At 34.8% G+C, this 25,842-nt stretch overlaps 1 protein-coding gene across 1 annotated transcript in view; it reads left to right on the top strand.

Moving 5' to 3' along the window:
* Positions 1–25,842, top strand: part of LOC113112144 (disintegrin and metalloproteinase domain-containing protein 12-like) — a 67,222-nt gene that overhangs the window by 18,180 nt on the left and 23,200 nt on the right. The window contains exons 4-11 of the mRNA XM_026277597.1: positions 6,096–6,174; positions 12,862–12,938; positions 15,455–15,644; positions 18,180–18,245; positions 19,278–19,349; positions 20,386–20,555; positions 20,764–20,848; positions 23,729–23,877. Of these exons, the coding sequence (XP_026133382.1) occupies positions 6,096–6,174; positions 12,862–12,938; positions 15,455–15,644; positions 18,180–18,245; positions 19,278–19,349; positions 20,386–20,555; positions 20,764–20,848; positions 23,729–23,877 (888 nt within the window). The remainder of the gene's footprint in view (positions 1–6,095; positions 6,175–12,861; positions 12,939–15,454; positions 15,645–18,179; positions 18,246–19,277; positions 19,350–20,385; positions 20,556–20,763; positions 20,849–23,728; positions 23,878–25,842) is intronic.

Here is a 25,842-nt window from a genome sequence, read left to right as displayed (position 1 = left end):
GTTGGTTGCCAGGGTGTTGCTATGCAGTTGCTAAAGCGTACTAAGTAGTTTTGTTGTTAGGGCGATCTGGTTGGTTGCCAGGGTGTTGCTATGCAGTTGCTAAAGCGTACTAAGTAGTTTTGTTGCCAGGGTGATCTGGTTGGTTGCCAGGGTGTTGCTATGCAGCTGCTAAAGCGTACTAAGTAGTTTTGTTGCCAGGGCGATCTGGTTGGTTGCCAGGGTGTTGCTATGCAGTTGCTAAAGCGTACTAAGTAGTTTTGTTGCCAGGGTGATCTGGTTGGTTGCCAGGGTGTTGCTATGCAGCTGCTAAAGCGTACTAAGTAGTTTTGTTGACAGGGCGATCTGGTTGGTTGCCAGGGTGTTGCTATGCAGTTGCTAAAGCTTTCTGAGTAGTTTTGTTGATAGGGTGATCTGGTTGGTTGCCAGGTCGTTGCTGTGCGGTTGGTAAAGTGTTATGAGAAGTTTTGTTGCTATGGTACACTGAGTTGTTGCTAGGTAGTTGCTAAGGTGTTTGGAGAAGTTTTTGTTGCTAGGGTAACCTGGGTGGTTGGGTAGATGTTCTGCAGTTGCTACATTGTTGCAGAGGTGCTTTTACCTCATTGCTATGTGGTGTGTGTGCATCTTATTTTCTCCAGTCAGAAAGTCTTTGGGCTCTAGGATATTCTGATCTCTAGATGTAAATCTGTGGAATTTTTATCATCTCTTTTATCTTTCACCTGGCACAATCATATATCTAATTGCTCACTAAGGTAACAGAACACCTCTCCTCAACAAGCTGCATGATCTTGAGGTATTATCCATGGAGAACGCTAAACGGAGGTCTTTAATACAGACTCTGCATTACTAATCCATCTTCCAATTATCAGATAAGAGGACAAGCAGATGTGCAGGATGATAAAGAGGAACTAATTTCTGTGTGAGAGGAGACGCTCTGGAACGAGCCGTGACCTGATTTCTCCCAAGGAAGCATGAGAAAACTGTGCTTTGTCCTTGACAAGATGTGCACAAGTTCACTGCAGCTGAATTCACAGTTAGTCAGCCAAGGCCTGGGAAATAATTTGGACTATTACTTTGTCCAGCCTCCCTCGTTGTTTGTTCCTCTCTTTTGTCTGTCTTTCTCTCTCTAGTGAAGGGCCAGTCTGGATGTGTCTTACCTCAGCATGTTAATAAAATTAGACTCATGTGCTCTTCATTTAAAGCTGGCAGAGTTGCAGTGTTAAAGAAATCATTGATTCCTTAATAATTCACAGCCAAGTTGTTCCAAACTGAAATTCAAGCTGTTTTCTTTTTGGTGCAGAACACAAAAGGAGTGTATACGTTCTTTAAGCATCTTTACACAGCTCTTTCATCCCATCCCATCTTTATTTAAAAAACAAACACACTAACACCAAAAAAGTAGTCCAAGTGATTTGTGTGCAATATTGCAAGTTTTTTTAGTAACTTATGTTGGCTAGAGACTGATTTATGTTGTTGTTTACTGCTGATAAAATTATATATATATATATATATATATATATATATATATAAGTAAATTACAAAAACACATTTAAATCATTGTATATTTGTAATAATTAAAAAAATAATAAGTACTTATAAAATGATTTTAACGCGTTAATTGAGATTTTAACGCGAGATTTTGACGCGTTAATTGAGATTAATTAATTACACAAAAAATAACGCGTTAACTAAGATTAATTAATTACAGAAAAAAAATTCCCGCATTTTTAATAACTTATTTTTGCACCGCGGAACGTTTCTCACTGGATGAGTGTCGCCGGACCGATTATACTGAAGCACCAACTAGCGTTCGCATATCACTGCAGCACATCGAGCCTCAAGTATCACCTCAACGCAAAACATATAGCAGCTAGCGTGGACTTTACACTTTATGTTGAACTATGTTATGCATTTTGTTGGTGCAACAGTTTATGTTGAACTCTTTATTGTTTTGGCCAAGGTTATTGAGAGTTGGACTTAGTATGTTATGGCCTCTGAAGCAACAGAGAGATGTTTTCTAATAGTCAGTGTTTCCAATGTTCTGAATGTAATTGACATTATTGTGTTTTACTTAAAAATAACACTTTACAGAAGGTTCCAGCACCTATAAGCTTCCTGAATTTCTGAAATGTACTATTTCTAAATTGTTTCTAAATATGCTATTGCTACACTTCATGGCAAAAATTGCACTGGTCTGCTAGACTTGGTTGAACAAAAATAAACAATATTTTGTTGCTTAAGTTTATGTATTCAGTTATTATTCAATGGTATACTATAAATCCATGTGGAAAAAAAAAACCTTCTTGCTGTTCTCAGGTCAAATATTTATCTGCGATTAAAATGCGATTAATTTCGATTAATTAATTACAAAGCCTCTAATTAATTAGATTATTTTTTTTAATCGAGTCCCGGCCCTAATATATATATATATATATATATATATATATATATATATATATATATATATATATATATATATATATATATATAATTAATAAATCATATAAATCATAAAAAGTATTATTATAGCATAATATTATATTATAATTATAATATACTATTTTTTATTAATTACATATTTTATAATATTACCACTTGTTATTTAAATAATTTTTAATAATTAATAAAAAAATAACATAATTATAAAAAATGGACAAATAATTATGCACAATTTTTTGTACATGAATTCAGGCAAAACTTTCCAAGCTTTTCTTATTATTTTAAAATCAGTAAATGAAGATTTAAACTCAGTCTGCTGATTTGAGACTAGGAATATTTAGCACACATTGTATGACCTGTTTTTAAAACGCTTTAATGGTGTTTTTTGTCCTCTTTGGAGTTTGACAGATGACTTTTAAGTGCTGGTATATGGAAAAGAGAGAGAGAGAGAGAAAAAAATACATGATTTAGGATTAAAATGACTTGAGGGTGGGTAAACAAATGACAGGGTTTTCATATAAGGCTGAACTATTCCTTTAAGTTCTATTCCTGAAAGAGAACCTGTGCTGTTGTTTTTCCTCTGTCCACCCCTGCCGTTTCCTTTTCTAGTTTTCTATCTTGCGAGAACACAAAGCATAAAGTGACCAGGGAAAACAATGGCGCCCTGCTGTGTCTTTTTACCCTAGTGACTGATGATTTGATTAGTTTTTTTTCTGCTAGTGGCTTTGCTGCAGTCGTCTTTCCACAGCATGAAAGGTAGAATTATTTCTCTTTTTTTCTTCCATACACAAAATTGCTAATCTTTCGCTCTGTTTGGTCTCTGCTCGTGTGAATAATTGAAAAATAAATGAGAAAATGGTCACAGAAACATTGTAACACTTTGTCAGTGAGGAAATATTTATAGTTGTTTGTCATTTTAATTTCTATTTTAATCAGTTTCCTGTCTGAATGTGTGTTGTGTTGGAACGAGATCTTCTCTGATGTCAGATGATCAGCTAATGAGATGAAATTAGGATTTTGGATGGTAGTGGCGAGATGATATGGCGCAGGAGTTTAACTTCACCCAAAAATGATCATTTAATGTTCAAAAAGGTCCTAAAGTGCTTCCTATGACTATATTCCTAAAGTTAGGGTGAGTAAATAACAAAATAAATTATTTTTTGAATCCCCTGAGATTCCATTCATAAATCCAGAATGTATTTTGCTGTTTTCTTTTGCCATTTTCCCCAAAGTTTCCTCTTGATTAATGTGTTTGTTTTTGTAACCATTTAAAAGATGATTTGAATATATGCATCCGCTCAATTAATAAATCTCCCATATTTTGCAGGACACATGGTCTTCATTGGCCTCTTCAGTTTAATGGTTAAACATTATCGATTGATTCATTAGAACTGAAGTTCAGTTTAGTAGTTTCTGGAAGGTATTAGATGATCCTTTTGGTGGAAATGCACTGCAGATTTTTATAGTTATAAACAGGGTTCCCACAGTCATTCAAAATGGAAATACGGTGATTTCCAGTCCTGGGAAAGTCTTAAAAGGTCATGCAATTTTATTTTAACAAGTATTCTTGGCTAAAATCCCCTTTAACTGATTTTCATTTTATTTATTTTATTCTTTGTGAATGCATTCTCTATTATATCCCTTTTAAAAACCCTTACAAATGACTGGAAAAGTAATTGTCCCAAAGGTACAGGAACCTTATGCAACATCCATAGCTTGTAAATATATTTGTTTTTAAGCTCAGACTCAAATTAGAGCTTGAAAAGAAGGATAAATCTTGTTCTTGGCCTTTGACAATCCACAGTCGAGGAGTATTGGCCCTTTTGCCTCCAAACACACCTGTGGGAATCGATCTGGCCAAGATTTGGACCTCCGATTGTGGTTCAGATGTCAGTTTGCTGCTCCTTCAAGAGTTTGTGCTTGTAAATCTGCTTCTGCTGCATGTGTGATTAGAAGAGCAACATCTGTCAGGAACGTCTGTGATCAAGCGGCAGATTTTAAGACTCCTTCTCATCCCTTCCAAGGTTTTAAGGCACTACTAAACCCCTGCCAAATGCTGTTTTGTACTTACATGTGCTGTTAATCCAATTTACCATGTGAAACATTGCGGGTGGTGAGACCAATTAAACAGCCGTCCATTATAAGTAAGCATTAAGCGACGAGAGGTCGGATTGCATTATGAAAAGAGTTCCTGCAGCTCCTTAAAAATCCTATTATCGCTTAAAAGAAAACAAAACAAGAACATTTCTTAAATTATTCCATGTATTTTAAGTTAAATATTGGTGTCTGATTGCAACTTGATTATGTACACAAAAAGTTGGGGGTCAATACCATTTCTTTCTTTTTTTAAAATAAATTCTTACTTTTATTCAGCATGGATGCATAAAATTGATCAAAAGTGACTGTAAAGACATTTTTAATGTTACTAAAGATTTCTAGCATTCAGGATGGGTTTTATAATAAACATAAATCAGAAATGCATTTACTTGTTGTTAGAACAATGCATAAGGGTTATAGGTCAATTCTAATCTGTAAAAAGTCAATTAATTCAATGTCATTTTGTAGTTGTTTGATACAGATCAGATGGTCTCCATGCACAGCTATGGGCTTTTCTTTAGATCCAAAAAGCTATTTTTAACCCAAAGGCGTTTGCTCCTAGTTTCTTGGAAACCTTCAGATTCTGTTGTAAATTCACTGCAGGGTTTTCATTGATTTTTCCACACGAAGCCCCACTGTGGGATCATCTAATTCGATTTAAGAGAGTAGAGGTTTAGTTGAAAGAGAGTTAAGTTCGGTCAGAAGAGATGGACAAGTTTCTATGTAATGTGCAGTATGCAGTAGGAAGAATTAATCACATGCAGACCACAAACTGAACAGATTTTTAGCATAATGTCACTGATTTCAAATAAACCCGCCTCAGAAATATCCATCAGACAGTCTTTTCCCAGAGATGGTCAGAATGAAATGGCCCAGACTTTGTGCTGTCAGAAGTCTGTCTGTGTTATTCTGTGACTCAGCAGTGCTGTAATCCTCTTCATGAGTTTGTCACGTTCAGGTTCTGCTTAAGAAAGCACAGATGCATGAGGAGCGATCAGCTGCAGATGTTGGTAATGGTCTCATTATCTCAGCGGGGAGAGAGAGGAAGAGAGAGGATGAGGGCATCCTTCCACAGGCTAAGGGATCTCTGTGGCCTGTCTTTGATCTGTGATCATTTGCAGCTGATTGTGTTTGATCGGATTAGAAAGAAAGAAAGGAACACTGGAAAACTCCCTGCAGGTGTCTGAATGGGTGCATCATTCATCACACACAAACGTCACTTGTCTCTTGCTGTGACTTAATATCTGTGTGAAAGTTGGCGGGGTTTTTTGTTTTTTTCAGCTGAAAATAAGTTTTTAGTGAAAAATCTGTTTTGGTCAGATATAGTGACTTTAGACTGTTGCCATATACCGTAGTTGCTACATGATTCATGATGGAACATGATTTGACGAATCATTCAGAACTTTAAACATAGTTAAAGTTTTGTTCAAATTGCTAACACTTACTAAAAATGTATTTAATGTTGCTTACATAAAATGATTGGAGTAGGAAATTAAAGAAATGAGTGAAAGTAACTCTTTTGTGTGTGTGTGTGTGTGTGTGTGTGTGTGTTTGTGTTGCAGAGAGCTGTTTGCCAGCCACTACACAGAAACACACTACCTGGAGGATGGAAGTGCTGTCACCACCTCACCGAATGTTACGGTAAGATTACAACCACTGCTTCCTCCAGATTTAACCCTACGTCTACAGAACACATGGAAACCTGCACTTCCTGTAACCAACCCCTGTTATTCTGCAGAAAACTAATTGGTTCTCGGGCTCTGAGCACCTGAAACAGGTGGAAATTATAAAAAAATAGGATTTGTCACAAACCCTAACAAGCTACCTCTGTAGGGAGTGTGTGTGTGTGTGTGTGTGTTCTTGTTCTTGTGACATATCAGAACACAACTGTGTATAATGACATGGGTATGACACAGGTATTACAAGGAGAGGGTGACTTATGAGGACATAACACATGTCCCCATTTTTCAAAACACTTATAAATCATACAGAATGAGTTTTTTTGAGAAAGTAAAAATGCACAAAGTTTCCTGTGAGGGTTAGGGTTAGGTGTAGGGTTGGTGTAGGGCACTTAAGGTTTTAGTAAGTGTTTTATTTTGGTTGTTATTATTTTAAAATGTGTACTGTAATGGATTACGTTACTAGCTAAATTTTTTTGGCATATAATTTGGAATCAGTAACAGATTACAATTTTCATGTAATCTCCCCAGCTATATATATATATATATATGTATGTATATATATATATATATATATATATATATATATATATATATATATATATATATAGTGTGTGTGTGTGTGTTTGAGACACATCACTTTCAGTGATTTAAAGCATATATTTTAAACTCATGATTGATGCAAAAGCCCACATTTCTGTCCTGTATCTGCTTATTTCAGGTCTTTTATTTTACCTAAACCAAACCTGCAGTTACAATCCCATCTAATCATTGATCTCCGCCCTCGGGGCGACTGCTGTCGAAAGCTTTAGACAAGAGGTGGTCAAATGAGGGCCACCAGGAGAGCAAAAAGCCACCCATGATGCACCTTTGCGTGTTTTATGTATTTAGGTTGTGTCTCAGATTACTGGTCAGAGAAACAGACACATTGAGGCCTGAAGGCTCCTCTGAGGAGCACCTCTGGTTCACTGACCCCGTCTTCCTCAATCTGCTCTCCAGCAGCCCCCGGTTTCCCTCGCCAGACAACTTGAGCCGAACACTTTATGAAAAGAAAACATATGCTATCAGAAATCCAGCAAAAGAAAATAGGCAAGGCAATTATATCATTACTGTTGCTCGGGGTTAGGGTTTGTAATTGAAACAAACATTGAACCTTTTGTATTGAGCTTTTGCTGGTAACTTGTCCTGAATCATGTGCATAACTGTAGTTATCAAACTTATGATTATTTATTTTTATGTTTTTGCTCAGAGCACACCAGAAACAGCATAGCAACATAGCAAACCTCTCAAAAAACTTTAAGAAATAAAAAAAATAAATAAAGCAAGGCAATATTCTCATCATGCTCCAGTAAGGGTCAGTTAAGCACTAGATGTTTCACAACACCGGAGGGTGAGATTTCATAAAGCATTGTGACTTTTTCAGCTCGTTCAGCAGTTTTTCTCAGCAGTGTGAGGCAATATGCATCCTTGCTTTGTTTGGATGGGAAATGAGAGTTCAGGTCATCCAGAAACAGCAGCAGTCCTCAACCTGGATGTCATCAGAGGGAGCAGTGCTGAGTTTGGGCTTCAGAAACTGATTTGGGATGATGGAACACAGAATAAGACAGATGCTCTCTGTCAACCTGAGAGCAGAAATTGATGTTTCTCACACTCATACAAATTTTAAAACAAGTTTTATTGTGCAGGTTTTGGGAGGTTGTTCGGAGGAGTTAAATTACTTCTCATGATAATTTAATTTTCATTATTTCGTTATTTTCATTATTATTTTTTAATTTGGAAATTGATAGGTGAAGTCAAAGCATTCTGTACTGTAATGCAATATTTATTATCAATGCAATATTTTTTTTATTTGTGCATTTAAAATGTATAAAAAGTAATGTCTGTATACAGAATGCAACAATGACAAAATGTATCACATCTATATTATTATTATTATTATTTGTATTTATGTAATTATTTATTATTTTCACATTTATCCTGACATATATTGCATTGAACTGGGAGCGGTATGCATCCAGCTCTGTATTTCACATTGTTATATTTCATCAGTTTTACGTGTAAATAACGTAAAGCAGTCACTTGCATATATCAGCCATACTGCGCTTGACTCATTCTTACCATTGCGTGATCTATCATGCACACATGGCCCTAAAACAACGTTTCACAGCGCTGATCGAATTCTACAGTAATTGATGTATTTGCTGCATCCAAACATTTGTGCACCAGGCAACAGAACAGCATGTTTTGTGCTGTAAACGGGATGAATTGTGCCGATCTGATGAGATCCAGGGCCCAGATGGAGTTTACTCACTCAGTTGTGTTCCAGAAAGACTTGAGGAGTGTGTCAGTGTGTGTCTGTTCTCACAGACCTCCTCCGCCTTTGATTAAGTCTGTTTTATGGTTGTGTGTGTGCTGCAGTTAAGCAGAGCTCCTCTGAGGCACATTAGGACTCGCTCGTGGACTCTTGTAGCTCCATCCTGATGCTGCCCAACACCCGAGAAGACTGTGATATAGTCAGTATATTAAAGCGATTAGAACAGGAGTTTCAACTTATTTTAGATCCTGAGAGAAGTTTATTTGAACTCATGGAGTTTGTGGAGTCCAAATGCAGCTTTATTTTGCAAATAGCTTACATACGAAGCTAGCAATTTGAAATGTGTTTATTTATTTACTTATTAATTTTTAATATTGAATAACAAAGGTAGTGGACAAAACATTATTTAAATTATAAGGTTTGTTTGTTTAGAATCATATTCAAAACATTGAGGTGATGATAAAAAAAATATTAAAATAGAACTGGTTTGAATGAACACTTTTAGAAACAGGTGAATTTTTTCAAGGTTTGATCGTTTAAAAAGATGCAGGCAGTGGACGAAAATGAATCAAACAAAAATGGTATAAATTGCACCAATGTGCAGAGTTGAAGGGAGGTTTAGTATGATCTCACTCATCATGTCTCCGCTGTGGCCCACAGTATGAAGCGACCAAGTGATTTAACACTGGACCTGAGGCTGACCGCACACCATCTGTTAGCCTTTACATCACTAATAAGACATGAATTCAGAACATGCATTTGATCGTATTTATCCCTAATCATTATTCTGAACAAAATCTTTACAATACCTCTGTATATAAAGTTGCTTATTGTTTGAATAATATTGCATAATGCATATTGTCAGTCTGCGTCTGATTGTAAGGTAATGCATTTGCATTGAAAATAGCTTTATTTTTTACATGTGTGCATTTATGCACTCATTTGCTAGATGCTTGTTTGTTGAGTCTGTTCAAATCCACATGCCGTATACATAGAGTTATGATTTTAATTCAGCTGGCGTTGCTGTGGCTTTGTTAATGGAAGTGGAATGTCTTTTTTTGTCCGACGGCTGACAGGAAACAATGCAGTGATGGACAGAATAGCTCAGGGCGCTGTGTGTTATGATGGATGTCCTCATGCTCCTCTGACTGAGACTCAGAGATATATGGAGGAGTGTAGTTTACAGCAGGACATGCTCTTTAAATAACCCCGATGTCACTGGTGTGCTGGGAAGAATATGAAATAAAATGAGCTTTATAAAGCAGTAAAATCTGAGTGGATGAGCCGCATTTGAAATCATGATACAGTGCAGATGCTATATTAAAGGCAAGTTACATTATTGATCGGAAACCATCAAAACAGCCCACAGCTTCCCTAATGAGCTCTTTATTGGAAATATTAATCAAAACAATATTGACGAAAAAAATAGAAATTTCTTGCTCGCTCTGACTGGACTTAAATTTTATAAGCCTTTGATAAATATTAAGAAAGTAATAATTAAGTGAGTAAAAAGTACAAAAAAAGAGTTTTGTAAGAAATTGTTTAACTAATAGGCCTAATAGTTATTGTTGGTTTGGGTAATATTTATTTATTTACTTACATTGAATATCATAAAGATTAATACAAAATGAATAAAAATAAAATGGCATAAATTAATGTAGCCTACTTTCTAATATATGACAGCGTTTTAGTATCACGTAAAATAAATCTAAAACTCAAGATTAAAGTCGTAATATAAGTCAAAATGTTTCGAGAATAAAGTCGTAATAGGCATACTATAAGAATAAAGTCTAAATATTATGAGAATAAAGTCTAAATGTTTCGAGAATAAAGTCTTAATACTACGAGAATAAAATCAAAATGTTTAGAGAATAATGTCATAATACTACGAGATTAAAGTCTAAATATTACAAGAATAAATTTTCACATATTTGGAATTTTCACAAAGAAAACGGTTCAATTTAATGAATTGTTTCACATAAATACAGCGATTTGACCATTAAAGAGCTTAAAAAACACATTATTGTAAAACACATAATTTGTGTTTCGCTATAAAATTGATTTTGATTTTAGAAGTCGGTCAATCAAAAGCACGAATCTTATTGCTATTGGGTGGCCGGTGCACATCAAATAATGAATGCAGTGATGTGAGCCATGCATACTGTTACTGCAAGTATGACATGTGGTATGATTTCTGCTAATAATCCCACATGTATTTGTAGTGTATTAACAAAAGGCGTTAAATAAGAGAGCTACAGCGTCCCCCGAAGGAATGTCGATTGGGTGTGTGAGCTGATGTTAAGACAAAAAGTGTTTCCTGTTCAGTCTGTTAATAAATATCATGTTCTTGATATTAAGCTTTTTCCGTGAGTCCCTAAAACCGACTCTTCGTTATCTCGGTAAGATGAAGCGGCCGATCAGATGCAACAATATTCAAATCAATCCCGGTGGCCTGCAATTTCTCTCGGTGCTCTCAATCTGGGACATTTACATGCACAATAAAGACCTATTTTCAAAACAATACATCTTTAAATTCTACGATTTACATTCTCAAAACATTTCAACTTTATTCTCGTAGTATTACAACTTTATTCTTGTAATATTTCAACTTTATTGTCATAGTATTTCGACTTTATTCTTGTAATTTCGACTTTATTCTCAAAGTATTTTGACTTTATTCTCAAAGTATTTTGACTTTATTCTCATAGTATTTCGACTTTATTCTTGTAATATTTCATCTCTATTCTCAAAGTATTATGACTTTATTCTTGTAATATTTCAACTTCATTCTCTAAGTATTTTGACTTTATTCTCATAATTTCAACTTTATTCTCAAAGTATTACAACTTTATTCTTGTAATATTTAAACTTTATTTTCAAAGTATTTTGACTTTATTCTCATAATTTCGACTTTATTCTCGTAATATTTCGACTTTATTCTCGAAGTATTTCGTCTTTATTCTTGTAATATTAGATCTTCTTTTCAACGTGGCACTAAAATGCCTTTGTAATAATACGTTTTTTTGTACAGTCTACAGAAAATGTTCATCTCAATTCTCAATTTTCAATTCTCTCTGATCTTGCTTTAGAACTAATTATAATTTTTATTATTATTATTTATTCTTTTATTATTCTTTTTTATTATAAAATTAAAAGTAAAAGTTACAAAAAATAAAAAAAAGACTTTTAATGATAACAAACTTATATCTAACAATTTACAATTTTTTTTTATTATTATTTAGAATTGTATTGAATAACAGGAGGTGGATGACAATTAGTAAATGTTGTGAGTGAATTGATATATTTAGAAATTACAAACTTTACAAGCTTACTAAATTCTAACAATTTACGTTTTTTTGTGTGTGTTTTTTTTTTTTTGCCCAACAACACCTTTGAGAATTTTTGCCCAACGACTTCACGAATCTCTGCCAGAACCGTTCCCAGTCCAAACCAGACAAGTGCTGATCACTTCCTCAGAAAACAAACGAATCTGTCCTGAAGAGCCTCTGGCTGTGTACAAACACACGGCGAAACTTCAGGAGCGACACTCACATTTACATGAAATCAGCAGGCACTGTGAGCAGAATACAGAAGCAGATCTATACAATCAAGAGCTAAATGTCAATAGATTTACCATGCTTTCTGATTTGATTATGTCATTCGCAATGCCTCATTTGATTGCCGCTTATTCCATTATAATAAAAGAATGAAAGTAATCAGACATTTGCTTCGTTTTTGTTTTTTTGTTTTTTTCAGATTTTCTACGTCTTTTGACTCAAATCAAATCAAATCAAGTCTGTAATGTTGTAATTAATTTGTTTGGTTTGTTTTATTCAGAATCATTTTTATTAAATTTTTTATTTAACCTTTTTTAAACCAGAAAATACTCTCCGATATTAAAAATCCCTTTCACTGGAGTGACCTGGCCAAAATGAGCAGCAATACAATACGTATACAATGCGTTTCATCACAGTACGAACAAACTAAAAACACTTAAAGCAATTACATTTCTTTGAATCATCTTCTATGACTTCTTTAGTCATTATGACTTCATTATTCATATTATGTAAGGTTTCACAGGGTTAATAGGCGATCAAACGACAAAATGTGAACCATAAAACCATTCTTAAAAAATGAAAACGCAGAAACTGTTTTATTTATTCTAATGTGTTAGCCAACAGAAATGATATTGAATCAGCTTTATTCAATACATGTAAAACAGCAGGAAGTGCAAGTGTTTTTGTGCATATGATAAATCCATTGGATCATTTACCCAGACTTTACTTTAAAACTCATTGATGTAAACATCTGAACCCTCTGTCTTTTGTGTCTCAGATTCACTGCTACTATCATGGCGAGGTGGAGGGTCACCCGGGGTCAGAGGTCAGCCTCAGCACCTGCACAGGACTCAGGTGAGTTAGCGGTCACACATCTGTACAATAACCTCACCTCACCACCTTCCCATGATGCACTGGGATGTTACACCAGGAAACGCCTGAGGAAAGGGCATTTTAATTACAGCGTGTGAAGTTCAGCATCCTCCAGAGACACATTACACTTCATGTTTTAATTATGAAAAAGCACACTTAGGTTTGATTCATTACCCGAGAAGGGAAATAAAGATAGTGAAGAGTGTGATGTCGCATGAGGACGTCGCTAGTCAAGTCAACTCATATAATATAGATACAAATGAAATACATTTCCAATCTTACAGTAGCCTACATTTAGACTAAATTCAAATGCAGATGGAATGGCCTACTAGAGATAAAAACTACATTTATAATGAATTAAAAAATATATTTGAAAAAATAAATTTTTTCCTGTACGGGTCAACTCAGCTAAATTGATTCAGTTTACTTCAATAACAATGTGAAACAATTACAAAGCAAACTCAGTTCAATTATAAAGCAAGAGAAGATAATAGTGACATTATTAAACTCAGTGCAGTTCAGTGTTGATTCAGTTTAGTTCAATAATAGTGCAAAGTTCATCAAATTATGAAAAAAGCTTAATTTAGCTTTAAACATGCTCTACAGAAAACAATAGTGAAGTTTTTCAGATGGAGTCAGTTCAGTTGCGTTCAGGTTCGATATTGCAAAGCTCATTAATTACGAAACAAATGCGATTCAGCTGTAAAAGAAGAGAGCGATTGTCATATAACAGCTTGTCAGAGCCTAACCATAATAACTTTATATTAACTGATCATGCGCCACAAGAGATGCATAAAGTTGATTTTCACATTTGGAGCTGCGAGGGTGAGCGTGGCCCGGACACACGGGATTTATGACAGCGATAAAGTGTGATCCGCGTCTCCTTCCCCAGAGTCACGCCGCTTATTGTTCAGCTCTTTATTTCACCTTGACTCAGTTTTTGTGCCGCGGTAACCCTTCTCTCTCCGCCTGGCAGACAGACACAGCGCAGGTCTCCTCTGACAGAAACAGCCAAAACAAATGGCTGCTGCTTTAGTTTGGCAGCATCCAGGGTTTCCACGAGGATCTTATGCGGTGGAGAATGTAGTTTTGAAACTCCTGGAAAAGCCCAAAGCGCTCCCAGCTGAGGAGAATGTCACTTAAATTCAGCGTACGACTCAAAAGTGTGAGAAAGGTTTGCGGAGGCCGGTCCAAGAACCACAGAGTGGTAATATTAGAGCTCGGGGGAAGATTTATTTAGCCAAATATCCTACAAAATGGATCGTCTGCTGACTAACAGTGGCTTGGATGTTGAACTAAGCCGCTTTCCAAAACGTCACGCTGTCTTATTTTGTGGGAAAACGAGAAACCACTTCCTCTCACAGAAGAGTTTCTCTCGCCGTTTGTGTTAATGTTGTAAAAGCTTCTTCTGTCTCGCTCCTATTCTGTGTCTGCAGTTCCCAATAATCATAAATTATCAGTGTATTTCAGCATTTGAAAGCACATTTTGGGAAAAGTGCTGTTCAAATAAGTGCAAATATTTCACACGGTCTCTAAATTAACATGCGGTCATGAAAACTGCAAGCACAATAATTATAATAGAGTACAGATGGGGTTCCACATGAATGCTACAAATTTAATTCATAGCAGGAGGTAATGTTGTTCTGCGTTTTACCAAAAGCTTGAAAATATTGCATTTACTTCCTGATTAGCAACACTTCCAAGAGATGCTCATTTAGAAATGGATTGGGAGACTTTAAAAAAATAAAGAAAATTAAAGACCATTAAGATTTTTAGTGCAATATGTGCATAGTCAAAAAAAAATTGAAAAATGATTTATTTAAATATATGATTTTTCTCCACATTGTGAATATGCATTTCTGTATTTAACTAAAACATGAAATTGAGAAAACTGATTAAAAAAAAATATTATTTAGTTTATGGATAAAGTTAGTATCTTTCTCTGTCTAGCAGATTTGTAAAAATATTAGAAAAGAATGACATTAATATAAAGTTATAATAGAATTTGACAAGTAGTTCTGCATAAATATTACAAATTTGATTAATAAGATATTGTGTTTACTTTCTTATAAGCAACTATAAATGCTAGACATAGATTATATGATGCTATAATTTATTTATAAAATATCATAGATTATTTATATTTTTGTGCAATATGATAAACCACAAATAGATAAGCAATATGTTTAATAAATATCATTTTCTCCACATTTTCATATGCATTTCTTTATTTCACTGTTCATGATGAGACAAGACGATTTACACATTTTACTTGAAATAACATTGAGTATTATTTTGTTTATTGATAAAATGTGTATTTATGTCAGATCAGCCAAATTATGAGAGAGAGAAAATGTACGTCATGTTAACTGCTCATATTCCCAGTAAACTAATGCATAAATGTTCTATTGTAGTGTTATATCTCGTAATGTTTACATAACTGTAACATGAACATATACAGATGTTAACTGAACACTGTTCATTGCTTCGTTCTGCAGGGGACTGATTTCACTTGAACATGAAGTGTATGTACTGGAGCCGATGGAAGAGGGGAACACACACCGTCTTTACAGAGGAGAACATCTTAAAGTCACCCAGGGAACCTGCGGACACGGTCACAACATTTCATACCCTACAGAGATGATGAACAGTACTGGAGCCGTCTTCAGCTCTCACAGCAGTCACAGGGTGAGACTTCTCTAATGTGACGCATCTCTGAATAAAACGTATGGATATTTAGCTTTAAACGATGTTTGGTTTGGCTTTTATCCATGATGATTGAAAGAGAGCTGCAGTAACAGTGACTCAGCCAATGGCGTGTGTTTGGGGCGGGACTATCTGTTTGCCTGACCAATGACAGATCAAAGAATGACCAATTAAGCAAATATAGGGCACTAAAACACTGAGAATACTTGAAAGACTTACCCTCAGCGTTAGCTCTTTATTATTTTACTGCAACCTCTATGGCTTCTGATTTTGCACTATACACTTTTTATTTTGTTTACATTTTTATTTATTTAAACTTTTATTTTATTGTATTGTTATATTTGTTGCATACATTTAATTTGTAATGCATCACATTACAGAAATAAAATAGCTTGCTTTAAAGTTAGTTTCAACATAGCAACACTGAATCAGTCAATAGAGTGAGTTTGGGGGCGGGACTATCTGTGTGCCTGACCAATGACGGACAGGTGTGGTGTCTCAGGAAACCTGTTCTGTTTAGTGAAGCTACTGATGCATAAAGCGACAGATCTTTCTCTGTTTGGTCAGTTTAAGGACACCGAAGGATGTGTTCAGTCTTTCGCCGTGGGCTCTGAAGTGTTAAATATGACAGAAATGATTGCTGTGATCAGAATCTCAATACAAACTAACTGATTAAACACAAGAGAGTCATTTCTGAGATTCAGAAACAGGTTTTGTTCTCTCCTGAAAAGCATTTATCCACCATTTGCTACACACACAGCGGTTTCTGTGCCCGATGTTGTTGCTGACTCAATTTAGACTCGTTACTAGATACGTTTCATCAGGTCTCGCTGTGGAAGTCAAGTGTTTTTATTCAATTAGACGCTTATCAGCTTTCCTCTTCAAAGCGAAACAGGTGAAACAGTCTGGAAGGTGGTACGACCCTAATTCTTCTCAACTCGAAGCCTGACACAGACGAGTCTGGCCTTTTATTTCCATTAATGGAAGACCAGTCACTGGAAACAAAGAGAGACAGCTTCCATAGAGAGCGAGAGGACTGATGCTGAATGCATGAAGACGAGGGTCACCTTCATCTTAGTCTGACCGCATTTAGAGGATCCTGCTCATGTGTTTAAACAGCCTGTACATATGTGGTTATATCTGGATATATCTAGTATTTGCATGACCAATTTGTCTGAACTCATACTAGAGAGCCATTACTTCACAGTTTAAGGATTTAGTAATTTTCATGAATCATAAAGCCATTTTCTTTTCACACTCCAGCTGTGAACTGAAAATTAGCGGTTATATCTGACCTATGAAGACTTTACTAGATGAAAATTGTACGACCACTACTATATATAATTTATATGCTAAATTTACAGGGGCTTGTAATACTTCATAAGTCTTTACGAAAAAAGCAGTTGTTGCATGCGTGTATAATGAGAAAGCCATTGTTGAAAACCAAAGGATAACCAATTAAAGAGTTATATGAACATAAAAAAGCTGAGAATTACTTAGAAAAACGTTTTCCCTCAGCCATAGGACTCAAATATTCTCAAAGTTTACTAGACGTTTGATTTCTTATCTTGGAGTATCCATTTTTATTTTATTTTATTTTATTTTATTAAAAACTTAAAATATATATGTATATATGTATATTTTATTTTTTATATATTTTAATTTTACTGTACACACACACCCACACACACACACACACACACACACACACACACATATATATATATATATATATATATATATATATATATAATTTACATAATTTAGGTATTGTTTTTATTTTTAAAACATTAATACATTATATAGACGTTAAAAAAATATTTTATTGTTTTAGTTTATTTACTATATAGTTTTTTTTCTATATCAATTTTTGTCTAGATATATAAAATTTAAAATACATTTAAGTCTAGATATATTTTATTTATTTATTTATTTTAGTCAGATTGGATCAGAAAATCCGTCAGTAAGTGTCTACACAAAACATGATCTAACCTAGAAAGGACATTTATTTTATATAGCATTTGCTTTCACTAATTCCCTTACTGTACATCAATTTGTGTCCTTTTAGTCATTAGTGACTTCAATATTATCCTAAAATGTGTAAAATAGTAATAGATAGGTGAGAATTACTTGAACGACTTGAAAAGAGACGTTTATAAAGTAAGACAAGTGGGTCTTTCACATGCGTAAATGAGATTGCCAGGCAATCTGAAGGCTGTTAAAGTGAACGGTCTCCTGGAAAGCCCATGGCGGTGGATCAGATGTAGTTTGAGGGCATTGCTGAACCCAGAAGTGGATGTTCAATCACAAACTGCTCTGTTAATAGAGGACACATTCGGAAGAGAGCTGAAGACGTCACCTCTGCTCCTTAAAGGCCATATAGACTCATAGCTAAATGGGCCTTGGGAGATTTTATGAAAGCGTCTTGAGTACTGGCTCTATTAACTGTGTCCTTCAAAAGAAGAGGGTGAAGTTCTCTCTTAATCATGTTCTTTCTGTCGTTCTTTCTCCCTGCAGCATAAAAGAGACGCTCAGAGCAGCACCAAGCATGTGGAGTTGATCATCGTCGCAGACAACCGCGAGGTAATGAAGAGACGCCTTCAATCATCTAATTCAGCGGCTCTAAACTAGTGGGTCGTGACCCAAAAATGAAATGCAGATCTGCTTTACTTGGGTCAAAGACATCAGCGATGCTCAGGGCAATCGATAGCTAACCATATAATGCTGCTCATCCTCAAAAACCAGATCAAAACTACCTCAAGTAAAAGGAAATTAAATCCAGACTATATGCAACAAAGGTAAACGTTGTATGTCAGAAGCTGATTTATTGGTTGCCAAGAGCATGAAACCATCAATACATCTATCCATCCATCCATCCATCCAATTTATACATTTTAAAAATTAAATAAAGTTTTTATAATTATTTAGAAATGAAAAATTTTTAAATGTTAAACAATTTTTTTAATTTTCAATTTTTAATAAATCATTTAATAGTGTTTAAATAACTGTATGGCCTTGGACCAGTTGATTTTAACTAAATTAAATCATTGTAACTCAATTCATAGGCGTGAGACTTCCGTAGCTGCGTCAGTGAAAGGTCGTGACCCCTTGACGTTGAGTTTAAGAAAGTCAAGAGGTCAAAGGTCAAAGCAGATTAGCAGGTCATCGCTTGTTTGGACATGAAATGAAGACGGCCGGCTGCAATCTCTTGACCTCTTTACAGATTGTTTGTAATGTGCATTAAGAAAAACTTTCTTTAGAGTATAATTCTTTCTACCTTTCAAATATCCTGTCCTGTGGTGCTTTATAGACAACAACAAAACGTGTTAAAGAAAGAGTTAGAGAGGTCCATTTGTTCATTTTCTGCAATCAAGCTTCTGTCCTGATTTTTGTCTCTCCTGCAACAATCACAGCAATCTTAAGTGACACATTTCCAGTCTGTGCTTTTATTTTGTAAAACTGACAGTCTGGACTTCAAACACTGCTGGACGTGTTTGGCTCAACATCTGTGTGCCGCTGCCCATGGAAAATGAATTACCTCATGTGACATTTACCAGAGCTGGCCAGTGAACGGCACATTTGGCTGCAGTTTAAAGACTTTTTTTATCCTTTCAGTATCAGAAACAGGGGAAAGACGTGGAGAAAGTGAAACAGAGGCTTGCTGAAATAGCAAACTACGTGGACAAGGTAAACTTGGAAGGCATGTCAACATGCTTAATGAATGAATGAGTAATTAATACTTGCAGAAAACATAATTTGGGAGGAAAATTCTTATGTTAACTTGAAATGTTCTTATTTAGTCATTCTTATCTGCATTTTAGCATTCAAAAAACAAGCAAGAAAATTCTGTGTGGTAGGTACATATTTGTGCAACAACATTCACGTATATATTTAGTAAGAATAAATAAGTGCAATAGATATATATGCAAATATTATATGTAATAATTATATACAATCTGAATATATGAATGTAAATCGAATTGCATAGTTGTAAGTCTGAATATATAGACTTCAATGTATAAATATCAATTTTGAATACATAAAAGTAAATCTAAATATATACATTAGTTATTAGTCTGAAAATATAGAAGAAAAACTGAATATACAGTTATACATCTGAATGTATGCATGTAAATTGTATGTAGCCATACTTCTGAATATGTAAATGTAAATTGAATTATATACAATTTGAATATATAGATTCAAAACTGAAAATATAAATGTAAATCATGAATGTATAATGTAATTCTGAATATGTCATAGTTATGAGTCTGAAAATATATATTTGTAACTATATATATATATATATAAATATAGTTACAAGCTTGAATATAATAATGTTAATTATGAATATACAGTTATAACTCACTATAGGCCTCTATTATAAATCAGAATGTGTTTATAAATCTTTAGTATACAGAGTTATAATTCTAAAATATGTGTATATTGCAATATTATAAATATAATATTTATAAATCCCGAATATACGTATTGAAAATCTAAATTTGTATTATCTACATCTTAATATTAAAAACGTATTTAGTAAATTTTTATGTTTTTTAGAGGATTTCTAGCATGTCTTTGGCAAATAATTGGCCAAACAAAATTACACATAGATGCATATTTGTGAAAATTGTGTATTTTTAAAGTGAGTTTTCCCCCCTTGAAGCATCTGCTTAAATCTGCTTTAAATTTGCTGATGGCAAGCGCTGCCGTGTTTCAGTTTTACAGATCTCTGAATATCCGTGTGGCTCTGGTGGGGCTGGAGGTGTGGAGTGACGGAGACAAATGCTCCATCACACAGGATCCCTTCACATCGCTCCATGAGTTCCTGGACTGGAGAAAACTCAAGCTGCTCCCCCAGAGACCACACGATAACGCTCAGCTCATCAGGTTTGACTGCTAAACACATTTACTGCTGAGGGCCGGCAGGTGGAAAACACAGCACCAGAATCAATGCAGCTCTTCTTCCAGGAAGAATTGCTTTACTATTTATTATTTTGAAACGTTGAAAAATGCATGAGGTTTTACTCACATAATTGTATTTAAAACACTTTACACACAGCCTGCTGTAGATGAACTTTGTGTTTTCTCTCTTCAGTGGCGTTTACTTCCAGGGCACCACCATCGGCATGGCTCCCATTATGAGCATGTGCACTGCGGAGCAGTCAGGGGGCATCGTCATGGTGAGTGACATCTGTCAATCATTCTTGATGGCAATGAGCTTTATTGATATTTTTGAGCATTGAACATGTTTTGTATTAATATTTTTTTTGTGTGTGTGGTCTTTTTTTAACAGTATGTGTGCCGTTTTATTTGAATAGAGTTGATTCATTTGAAACCAAAGAATTTTTTTTTTTTTGTGCAATGTTTTGATTTAAATGTGCATATATAGAGAGAGAGAGAGAAAGTGAGAGAGAGAGAGAGAGAGAGAGAGAGAGAGATTGATAGAAAGTGAAAAATAAATTTAAAATGTTTCTATTTAATATAAATGTGTGTGTGTGTGTGTGTGTGTGTGTGTGTGTCTGTGATTTAAAAAGTGTGTGTGTTTGTCAAACAATAAAAAAATTTAAATCACATTTTTCTGTAATTAATTGCATATTATAATAATTTTTGACATAATTTTTTTTATTATTTTGTCCCATTGAATCTCTAAATGAATAAAGAAACAACATAAAGATGGTATATGTCTCTAAGTAAATTTTCCCCTCAATTTTCCCCATTTTTATAGCCACTGACCATCACAGTGAAATTTAAAGCCATTATTTTTAACATTTAACAGGCAATATTATAAATTATGTATATATATATTTAGAATGTACTTTTATGTATTTCACATCATGCCTCTATTATATGTATTTTTAGTCCCAATGCAAGTATGATTTAGTTCTTGAATCCCGAGGTCATCTGAGGCTGTTTTGCTTTCTAACTTTTAGGTGATCGTCTCCTCTTTTACTGTGTCAAATGAGGACAGTAACTAAATCAGCACGGCCGTCTCCAGACGCTTCCCTTAAATCAAGCCAACACACAGATCACACAGCAGCACTCCACCAAAACACCGCTGAGACACAAAATCAGAGCAGATAATTCATATCTATAGCTAGCTAAACTAATAACACCTCCGGTTTAATAGCACAAACTATTGCGTTCATCCTGCTTGCGTGTGTTTCATGTGTAAAATTGACCATCTCAATATTTGTGTTTTGACTGAGCGTCCCATTATATGAAGCCTCTCCATTATAGATCATTATGGTCATATGTGGTTTCTCCCAAAATATTTAGTCTTTGTCAGTCAAAAGAGCAGACATGCATGTTTTCTTCATTGACTCGTTCATCGGATGTGTTTTATTTCCTTTGGCCGCCTCTTGAATGTCAGACTTTTGTTTTTGCTGTGTGATTGAGTGGAGTTGCCACCACAAAAGCCACAGTATTTCACCAAAACGTGGCACGATCTCATGACATCTCCTGTTCGGAAGAGGTTATGTCCTCATTTGACCAGTTCCCACTAAACCGAACTAAAGCTTCCTGAAAATGCAGTGAGATACACAGACATCAGCAGATTATACGATAGTGTTCAGCTTCCCGGACAATCTCACATCCAGTGGAAATAAAACTCACAAAAGGCCAACAAAAGAGATTCAACGGAGACTTCTGCCCGAGTCTCCTGCTTCTCTGATTTTTATGCTCCAAAAAAAAAAAAAACTCCAGCAATCTGCGTTCAGACATAAGCATATTTTAACCAATGAGGCTTTCGGAAATGCAATTTGCTGTTTTCCTGCTCGATTTCAAAGTGATCTGGTTCTTTTAACACCCTCTAAATGGACTTTACACGCTCCTGTCCGTCAAACGCTCGTCTACTGTGAAAGCAAATTGCATCATGCATATTTAAATCAAGTCGTTCCTTTCTTGACAAACGTGCATCCTTTCTATGCAAATGAGGCTTGTTATAGAATATGCTGGATTCATAAGCATCAGCATTTTTGTCTGACACAGTTATAAATGCACAAAGCTGGCAAGAGATTGTGGCAATATAATCTATGGTTCAAAAGTTTGAGGTCGGTAAAATTTTGACTCTTTTGCTCACTGATGCTGCATTAATTTGATAAAAAATAACATATTTTTATATATTAAAATATGTATTTTATTCCTGTGATAAAAGCTGAATTTTCAGCACCATTACTCCAGTCTTCAGTGTCACATGATCCTTCAGAAATCATTCTGATATGCTGCTCGAGAAGCATTTCTGGTTATGATAAATGTTGAAAACAGTTGTGCTGCTTCATACACTGAAAAACAGTTTTTGTGTAGTAAACTTCCCAGGGAAAATTGTAAAGAATTTGAAAGTAACACATAGAATAGAATTCTGAATTTAGAATTTAGATTTTATTCAGGTTTTTTGAAAGTTCAAAAGAGTAGCATTTATTTGAAACATTAAAACATTCTTTACTGTCACTTTTGATAAATGCACCCTTGATGAGTAAAATCATTAATTTCTAACCAACCCTAAACTTTTTAAATCATTTTGTTCCAGAGACTCTTTAGTTCTACTTTCTCTCTTTAATAAAACGTTCCTCTGCACATTCATGCTCATAATCCCTCAGAACTGAACTGGATCTGGTGGTTTTCCCTCCTTTTGATTTTGTTTTCACGTGTTTGGCAGACCCGTCCTCACCAAAGCGACAGTAATTGTGTCTGTCCTGCCTCTTCAGCACACACCCTTCCTCAAACAAAGCCTGCAGAACGGTCTGCAATTACAGCAGCGGATCTCCAGTTATGCTGCTCTGACAGATTTGTGCTGAAGTAATTATAAAGGCCGTTAGCGTCTGCTCATTACGGATCTCATGTGAAAGTGTTTTCTGAGAGAAAAACAAACGCGACGGAGGAGAGATGTGGGGGTTAATTGTAATCTGGAACAGGACGGATAACGCCTCGCGGGTCTCTGGGGTCGCGGAGGAAGAAATTGCTCTTGTTTGTTTTAAATTGAAATTGATTGCTTGTTTGAATTCACCGAGCATTTATTTTTATTGTGTTTGACTGATGGTTTTCTCGCTCTCTTGGTCTTCTAGGATCACTCCGATAACCCTCTCGGTGCCGCGGTTACTTTGGCTCATGAGCTCGGACACAATTTCGGCATGAACCACGACACGCCGGAGCGCGGCTGCGGCTGCAGGGCCACGGTGGACCGCGGCGGGTGCATCATGACCCCCTCCACTGGGTGAGAGCACTGCACTGGTTCTGCAATGGGATCCTTAAAGCTGATGTGTGTCATTGTTTTTATGTTCAGTCCAATATTCCTTTCGCGGTTAAATGTGGTATAATAAGGACATTCACAATTTCACACCTATGCTCTGTGATGCATAAATATATTTTTTATTAATATTTATTATATTTATATTTTTATATTATATATTAATATTATTAAATATCAATATTTTATATTTATATATTTATATATTTTACAAATTCTTTATATATTTAAATATTAATATATGTTTTTCTTTTTTAAAACGAATCTAAAAGAGATGTGAGGTTTCAGAAGCAAATTATTAAATATATTATTAATATATAATACAATATTTATGTTAAAAAAATAATTTAAAGGGATGTTTTACATAAAAGATTACATTCTGTAATTTTCTCACCCTAGTTTTGTACCAAATCTGTATGACTGTTTATCCTCAGCAAAACTTTAATAAAACTTATTTTTTTTCCACAATATTTTCTTTTAAGTAATTGAACTTTTTTTTATGTGAAACATAGGTTGTTGTTATTAGGATGCTATTTTTGCTTTCAACAGAAGAACAAACAGCCCACAGTAAAAGTTCTGTGTAAAATCACGTCAAAACCATCAGCTGACTTTATCAGTGTGAATCAGTTTCTTATTCCATTTTACCCAGAATGCTCAGCCTGTTCGGCACATGATGGCTCTGTCTTTTTCTGCCTTGTTACTCCGTAATGAGCTCCATTTGGTCATCTGCACAACAGCAGACTTTAACACCACAGCGGGACAGCATTAGCCTTTAGCCTTTAGCCACGCGTTCATTAGCATGCTTCCTGTTGACCCGCTGGTTCATGACGTCTGCATCACACAAACCAGCTGAGAGTCGTTTCATAAACACATCTGAGCTCGTGCGCCTCGTTGCTTATTTATTCTGTCATCTGTTAGACGGGACGACAGGTTTACGGTCAGATGTTCTGCGAGCTGTGATGAAGAAACAACTCTAAACACATGAATTAAACACATTCGTAAACATGGAGTCAATTTTAGCACATGCTGAATAAATTCGTTAAACAATAAGGATTTGATTTGTGTGATATATATATACATTAAACACACACATATACAAACTATTGTTATTTCATTTCTCATATTAAATTTAGTTTAAATTGCTGTATTAAAATAACTAAAACTGAAGTAAAAATGTAATAAAAACATTTAAGGCATAAAAAGATAAACAAGACTACAAAAATTTTAACAAAATGTAAAATACAATTGGGAAATAAAATATTATCAAATAAATTGGAATTATATTCATATTCCAATAAATAAATAATATTTTTAAAGGGATTTGTATACCTTTTATACCTAAATTGAGGTTTATATCTTTTTAATGATGAAATGTGTGTGTGTTTGTGTATGTGCGTGTGTGTGATTTATATATATATATATATATAAATCACACACACGCACATACACATCTAGAAAAAATGCTCAAGAGAAAAAAATTATCAATTATCAGCAGTTAAAAGACATTTTCTAATGCCGATTGTCATTGTTGTCTGAATAAAGTCAAAATCAAGAAGAACATGTGAAACCAACAAAAACTTATAGATTTTCAACTTTATTGTTGGCTTTTTATCGTACAGAAGGTGGGTGGCCATATGCACACGAGAGGTTTGTGTCAAAACACCAAACGAAAAACTGGGGAACATAAGCGAAATCTGTGACAATGAATTCAGAATCCACGATAAGCGAAAACAAATCTTTGAAAAGCATTAACAAAGAATGAAGCATATTTAAAGAGCCTGTTAAATTTGAAGAGCCTGAGTTCATTTTTTTTTTTTTTTTTCATTGTGTTTTTCTTCTTTTGTAATGGCATATTTTTGATAGTTTCTGAAAAAGTCACGTTCAGTTTTATAAAGTTTCATTCATTATTATTGAAACAAATGTAATTCCATA

The sequence above is a fragment of the Carassius auratus genome, chromosome 12 (genome assembly GCF_003368295.1).
Source record: "Carassius auratus strain Wakin chromosome 12, ASM336829v1, whole genome shotgun sequence".
Taxonomy (NCBI): Eukaryota; Metazoa; Chordata; class Actinopteri; order Cypriniformes; family Cyprinidae; genus Carassius; species Carassius auratus.
Note: the sequence above shows the minus strand (reverse complement) of the source record. Positions and strands in the feature narration are given on the sequence as shown.